The following is a 7,193-nucleotide window of genomic DNA, read 5'->3' as shown; positions in this document are numbered from 1 at the left end:
CCTGCCACTGATACGATCATTCTCGGAACGCCAGTCAGCGAACAAAGCCACAGTAGAGATCCTCGCCGAAAATGTTGTTCAATCGATCAGAGTTGCACAGAGAACATGCGAACCATGTGAGAGATAACTGCGTGAGGATTCTCTATCCGTGTGCAAGAGAAACAACAACAACCATCCCACCACGAACAACGCGATACACTTATTTTACAGAACCATCGCAGTCCTCTATGCATGGGTCTCGCTCTGATTGCTTCCACATAACGTCATCAATTTCAATTTACTAATCATCTCCTTATCCAGACTCAAGCTATTTGACGATAACAATCGTTCGAGTTCTTTGAAAGGCCTCGCTCTCACTGGGGGTGACTTCTCCTCCTCACCTCGCGCACCTCCACCTCGGCCGACTGTGGATTCGTCGATCCTGAACGCACTAGTCAGGTGTGAGGTTGTGGCATCACATTCGGCGCAAATCCGATCGACTGCTTCCAGTAGATCCTCCTTGATTGTAGACGACCACAGGGGGGACTCGGTCGGACTGAGCGTCGATGAGCTAGATCGATCCAGTTGCTCGCTCAGCACCACCGTTTGGAGGAACGGATCGACTCGGTCTCTCGAGTAGTTGTGAGAGCCTCGTGAGGATCCGGAAGTGTGAATGGGCGTCGGTGGAACAGAAGGCGGTCTCGATAGTGGCGCCACAGCTGAAGACGTAGAGCTGCGCTGAGGTGACGCATCTTCCAACGACATGTGATCAGCCGAGGAAGTGGGAGACGATATTGGGGAAGTTCTCAACTCTTCCACTTCACGCATCCTCTTGATCATTCGCACGACTCTCTCAAGCTTCCCTTCGTCCACGCTCGAGATATCCGTCTTGTCTCCCATCGCTGAATTCCCGCAACTTTGAGGCCGATCATACATCGATGGGCTTCTGCTCGGATTCTGTCGTCCAGCCGACTGTAGCTCTACAGACTTCTCTCGCAATTGGTTCCCCGAATGGGCGTGAGCTCGTAAATCATAAGGTTGACATTTTTTCCGAGGAGCAGGGACGCGAGGAACCGGCAGCCATATACGTGTTCCGACCAAGCTACGTTCGAAGATGCTCTTTCGGTCCGACTCAAGCTCGAAGTTTTTCAGTTCGCGGGCCCTTCGATTCTGAGTAGTCGCTACCAGTGGAACCATATGCTCTCTCGATCCACCATCCAGTGCCTGGTCAGCGAGATCATGGTTACTCGATGATAGCACCCCTACTGTTGAATTCGGGCGTGAAGGGGAAGACTCCAGGACCTCCTCAACCACGTTGGAAACCGCTTTCACCTGATAACTGAGAGGTGGCAGAGGTCCACCAAGTGAACTCGAGTACCGGCAAAGGTTTAGTATCACTCTTATTCAATTCTTCCAACGATTCTTCCGCATCAGCAGTTTTACTCTCACGGATTTCCTACGAGAGGAAGTCCCTGGACATGACTATATCAGACGACTCGCTCCCATCACGGCATTGTCACGAGTAATGGAAGGAGAGCAAGACTAGATGTGGAATCTCACTGTGTGGCTCGGCTTCTCCGGTTCTGATAGTCTGGAGAGGAGCATTTGCATGAGGTCTTGCAACTTCTGCTGCTGGGCGCGAACAACTTCATTCTCACCTTGATGCGGAACTGCGCTCGATCCTCTCAAAGCCGTCTACGGAATGATCCTTGAGGGCACGTCAAGAATACTTTGCGGCCCACCCGATCCGCCATCACTCGTCGAAGTTCGTCAATGGCGGCATGCTGCTCTCCAAGCTTCCTCTGCTGTTCGAAAACGGCGTTGAACAACACTGAGTTCTCATTGCGTAGCTCAGACTGAGCGCCACGATCGGCAGGCCTTGCCTCACGGTCGTCTCGGGTAGGCCGGTCGCCAGGTTCAATATGCACAGTGGAGGTGCCGACAGCGATGTCGTGCTCCTTGTGTGTGTTTTGCTCAGCTACAGAAACGACTTCATGTGTAACTGGCTCCTTCAACTCTTCCTTGGAGAGTTTCGTATCAACAGGCCGGCGCTGAGGCGACAATGACTCGGGCCTGAAGACCTTCTTATTTTTCAGTTCGTTCGCCTGGAGTTCTGTGGGGACAGTGTTGGAATATATATGTATATATATACACGTAAAGTGAATATATATACATATATATTTCAGAAAAGTGAAAAGCCTCAGACCGAGCTTAGATATAATTTATATCATATAAATGTACCGAAACCAATGAACATCTCCCTAAGTTTCCTCAGGGTTTCTCTATTATCACCAACATATGTAGTTGACCATGTGCATATCTTCCGTATGAAGATTACATAACGGGAATGAGTTTACCGGTTCTTAGCTTTATTTGTGGCCTCATTGATATTCATCTGATGTGCACTCATCATACGCTGTCTCCTTCCTGCCTGTTCCTCTTCGTGTTTCCTCCGTTCGTCTTCAATCTTGGCATTATATCGTAGAGAGTGTGTGGAGTAATCACGCGCACCTCAGCTTTAATGCGAGCCTCTTCTGCGGCCTCCTCTCGTTTCCTATTCTCGATCTCGAGTGTTTTCGCTTTAGCTCTCATGACGATCTGAGAGACGTGTTGCTCGCAGATCGTCTGCGGCAGACGTATAATTCAGCACAGTAGTGACTCGTTAATACGCATATATGCCGACTAGCACGGCATAAGCAATCTCCAGTATTGGAATAGATGTTCGCTTTCCTCAGCGACTTTAGTAGTTAGCTCTAAGTTTTAAGGGAAAATAGTGAGTTCGCTCCTCTGCCTAGAGTCCATGGCTACTAACTCTCGTTCACGCGTCCTTTGCTGAGTTACTTGGTAGATCGGCAAAGCTGGCCGGCCCAACGCTTGCGAGCCTCACTGGAGAGGCTTCATTTATCAGCCTCCGGCGATTCTTGCTCACTAATCTATTCGGAATGTATGAGATGAAGTATTCCTCTACTGCAATGTGAGGGATAATGATTTGCCCAATACTGGCTCACCTGTTCGTCCAACCATTTCTTCTGTTCATCCTGTTGTTGCTTCTTGCGTTGACGGAGTTCCTCTTCTCTCGGATCCACATTCGTGATAGGAGGAGAGGGTGACTCCAAACGCACTCTGGCGACCCGTCGAGATACTGGGAATAGTAGAACACTCGGTGACGCGAGTAACTCACAACTGTTAGGCGATTCGTGGCGTAAATAAGTTTCAAGATCTTCCTTCTGTTGCCTCCTCAAATCCTCTTTCCTCTTCGCCTCAGCATCTCCCAAGCCCCTCAGGACACCACCACCTCCACCATCCTCGGCAGCGGGTCGTTCGTTCGACACTGAGGAAGACCAGACAGTCGTTGCCTTCAAGAAATACTCATCCCACCCAGAGGTTGATACGGAACTGATCCCTTTTCTGCGTCTCTGGCGCTGACCATGGATGTCGACCACCCAGTTACCGTTGGTGCAGGGACGTTTGAATTGACTCGGCGGCCTGCACGGCGTAAGAGTGTGTACATCTAGTCACCATGGAGCAGAGAATAATCAACCTCAGGAGTGCTAACGAGTCCTTTTACATTTCGATTACCTAAACTTAACCTCACCTCGATGTTGATGAGCAAGGAAACGTCGCATGTCATCTTGGATTTCTTTTCTCCTTCGTTCCACTTCGCGTATACTCGAATTGCCTATGCCCGGCAGCACGCCACCTTCCGGCGATCGTGGACGAGTTGACGTAATCTAGCGATTAGAGATTCCATCAGAAACTCAGTGCAAAGTTTCACCTTAGTGTTGTCCGCTTGTCGCTTTAGATATTCCTGGAGATTCTCTTTCTCCCTCTGTTTAACGGTTCTTGCTATTTCCTCGTGTTCTCCAATGCCAGCCAGTACGGCTTCGCTCGCGGCGTATCGGCGTTCCCACCTAGTCGTAGGAGATTTGCTAGTTTCTCGCGAACCGTCATCTCTGTTATCTGCATCTACTTTCGCCGCTTCATTCGTATTCGTCTGTTTGCCCGAACTCGCATACGCTGCGAGCTCTGGTTCCTCGGGATGGCTCTCCAACTCACGTTTTGACCGTTCATCATGCACTTTCCTCTGATACTGCCCCTTGTCGGCGTGTTGATCTCCTAGAGCGCCAACAAGCGGAGATCTTGTGTGAGCAGCCCGCCGCCCCAGGAATTTTCGGCGTTTCTCCTCCCATGCTGCATCTCGTGGCAATGCTTTTCCACTATCGCGCTGCCGTTCGTATTTCTCATGAAGGGTCGCCAATTCGTCCTGCTTTTCTGAGCCCAAGCCGGACTGTTACCATTTGCTGGTGGGCCGAACAACGTTCGATACTTATCAGAGCCCTTGAAGGTCGCTGGTGGTCGAATAGTCTCATCAATGATCATGATGATTTTCTTTCGTGGTGCATGGAATAGATGACGACTAACTGCCGACATATATACATTTCGGGCATCCTAGTGTGTCTTAACGCATTCGTTTTAATTCCAACCGTTGTCGTGTTCATGAACTCGCGAGAAAGTGTGGTATTTATGTTGATTCTGATATTGCCCGAACGAACTGATAGAACATCACTGTCTATGAGTGAAGATAGCTGTGATGTCATAGATCTGGGAACAAATTCGATCATGCAGAGTGATCGAAAAAATGGCCAATTTCGGGAAAGGGAAATTTCTCATGTGAATATCGAACGAACTCACTTACCATTTTTTTCTATCTTCTCGACGATCCACCATTCTACCAACGATCCCTCTCCATTGGGAGTTAAATCAATTCCATAATCTCGACAAGTTATGACGATAGGGAAAAGTGCAGGCATATTCCAGCTCTGCAGTGTGTCCGTGGTCTATCGACGGTCCAACTTAGCGATATGCAATGATAATTCATCATTTGGCTGTGGAGCGGTGAATCTGGTTGAGGCCATCTCCGCAGATACTGGAGAGACGGACCGTCTCTGCAGTCGTATCATTCTCTCCATCGTGATCGTCTGAGGCGGATCAATATAGTGATGACTCAGCATCATCAGGTTAGGGCTTAGCCCTAATATCTCGCCGAAGTCTCATCAAAATACTCCGTATGATTGTCTATAGTATGTTTGTCAATCAGTCGCAATTTGTAGTTCACCACGTGCCGCGCGGTACACGTGTAAAAATGATGAAACTCTCGCAACTCGAGAACCGCAGCGAATGAAGGTTCCTTTGATGTAAAGTTATTTCAACAGCAGCTATCCGAAGGGTACTCGCTGATCCCCGTTTGACTCTGCAATACTCATTCTACTTTGTGTCTGAAATTGATATGCAAAATTTTGTCCATCCACCGAATCTTGCGTTTTTGAACATTTTTGTGCGATGTTTGAAACCGCGCCCATTCTGTCGTAGATCGAATTAAGTTGTTCGAACTAGTGTTCACTCGGCTGGGCTCACAAGGCAAGGAGTTTGCTCAACCAACTTTTACTATCGACCACATTTCAAGAGTGGATATCGATCCAAGAATTACTTTACTGGGCAACTCGTTAGTATCTATTGTCATTAACGTATCATGTTTCCGACTTTCCCTCGGATTCACCAAGGATTACTTGTTCGGGCTAGCGCTGCTACTGGAAGACGAGCTAATGAGATACGGTCCAGGAATCAGCCCAGCTTTGGTAGAAGGAGTCACAACAGTCACCATCAACAACAGCAGAAACATGGAGAGGCGGCTCAAGAGGCAGTGACGAAGACTAGTGATGGCCAGGTAATTCAGAAGATTGGTAGGCGATTTTCTTTCGGGGTTGTGAAGGTTGCTCAAAATCAAGCGAGTCAAGTACCAGGACCGGCGATGAGTAGAAGGCCAGGTAGGTATATCGTGGTGGCGGAATATCATCATTCTCTCAATGGTAGGAATACTCGGAGCCATTGCTGACGGCATGGCGTCAGGATTAGGATGGGGTATGGGGATGAGAATGATGGATGGCTTGTTCGGTCCGAGAACAATGGAGGTTGTACATCATAATGAAGGTAATTATGGTGGTTCCTTAGTGAACTTATCATGTATTCACCGTAACGAGATATTGTATTTACATCTTTGAGTGGACGACGTTTTAAACCGGTAGTGATGAGTGCAATGGAGAATGGTGTATTTTTGACTCGTCCAAAAACGCTGAAAATATCAGCCCGGTGTCTATATTGTAGTGAGGTCTATTCCTCTGGGGCAGGTATGCCACCTCGGGGTTGGAACGCGTATGTTGTTGGAAGAATCTTTTTATGGAATTTGGTGATAGTCATGAAATGGCATATCGGCCCCATCGAGTATAATAAGCCTCGCACGTCGTCGAAATTAGAATGACTTCGCCGCGGGTCTAGGGAATTCATTGCACCAATGCACGTTATGGAGTGGCATAGCGGCCCCATTGAGGAGCAGTGTGGGGAAATATGCACATCGTCAACTATGTGTGAGTGGCATAGCGGCCCCATTGAGGAGCAGTGTGGGAAAATATGCACATCGTTAACTATGTGTCGGCGAGAATAGGAAAATTTCGGAAAAATTCTGAGGAAATTTTGGGAAATTTTTGTTGGGTTTTCGACACATCTACTCAAGCTCGTTTAAGCTTCTATAACTAGTGAGGAAACTCCTGAGCCCAGCTGAGGAGAGCGGACGTGTATTCCTCCCACCCTGTTGAGCAGGGAATACGGAAGTAGTGGTACTGAAGCTCTGAGGCGATTGAATAGCTTCCTCTCTCGTTCATTGCTACTGTTTGAATGAGTGGCGTCTGTGCCGTTGTAGTAAATTCCGTTTCAGACTCATCGTCGGCGATGGAGTCGTCCTCCTCGTCTACTACTGCTACGAACGACTCGTCGACTGGATTGGAGGGCGACAATGGTACTTCGTGGTTCAGTAATACACCTAATTCAAGCGGGTCTACGCCACGATTCCTACGTTCAGGTAGCGATAATGATCAGGGAATGACTGATGATAGCGGCGGCTCTTGGTTCAGTGGTGATGGTGGTGGTGACTGGGACTTCTAGGATTCTGACCTCTACTTGTATTATTGCACTTCAATGGTCTTCCTTCATCCGTTTTGTGTCCTTACTATTCGATGGGAGTGGTGTTGGACTCGTCATGTTGAACGGAAGTAGTTTCTTTTGTTATGATCGGTGGAGCCTCATTGGTCATCTATTCCCACATGAATCGGTATAACTACGATCGACATCTGCAGGTGAAGAGCACGATTGTCAAGAGCACG

General features: G+C 48.4%; 2 protein-coding genes across 2 annotated transcripts; one reads left to right on the top strand and one right to left on the bottom strand.

The window, feature by feature from the left end:
- Positions 1 to 1,664: 1,664 nt before the first annotated feature.
- On the bottom strand, positions 1,665 to 2,389 carry Pmar_PMAR009945 (hypothetical protein; the record flags this gene model as incomplete). The annotated part of the gene is made up of 2 exons (XM_002777090.1): positions 1,665 to 2,052; positions 2,337 to 2,389. 2 exons carry the CDS (start codon positions 2,387 to 2,389, stop codon positions 1,665 to 1,667), a joined length of 441 nt encoding a protein of 146 aa, XP_002777136.1.
- Positions 2,390 to 5,509: 3,120 nt separating this feature from the next.
- On the top strand, positions 5,510 to 5,967 carry Pmar_PMAR009944 (hypothetical protein; the record flags this gene model as incomplete). Its single annotated transcript, XM_002777089.1, has 3 exons — positions 5,510 to 5,704; positions 5,750 to 5,804; positions 5,851 to 5,967. Coding segments are annotated over 3 exons (367 nt in total), but the record flags the coding sequence as incomplete, so codon positions are not given.
- Positions 5,968 to 7,193: the final 1,226 nt, after the last annotated feature.

The sequence above is a fragment of the Perkinsus marinus genome, assembly GCF_000006405.1.
Source record: "Perkinsus marinus ATCC 50983 genomic scaffold scf_1104296952298, whole genome shotgun sequence".
Classification (NCBI taxonomy): domain Eukaryota; phylum Perkinsozoa; order Perkinsida; family Perkinsidae; genus Perkinsus; species Perkinsus marinus.
Note: the sequence above shows the minus strand (reverse complement) of the source record. Positions and strands in the feature narration are given on the sequence as shown.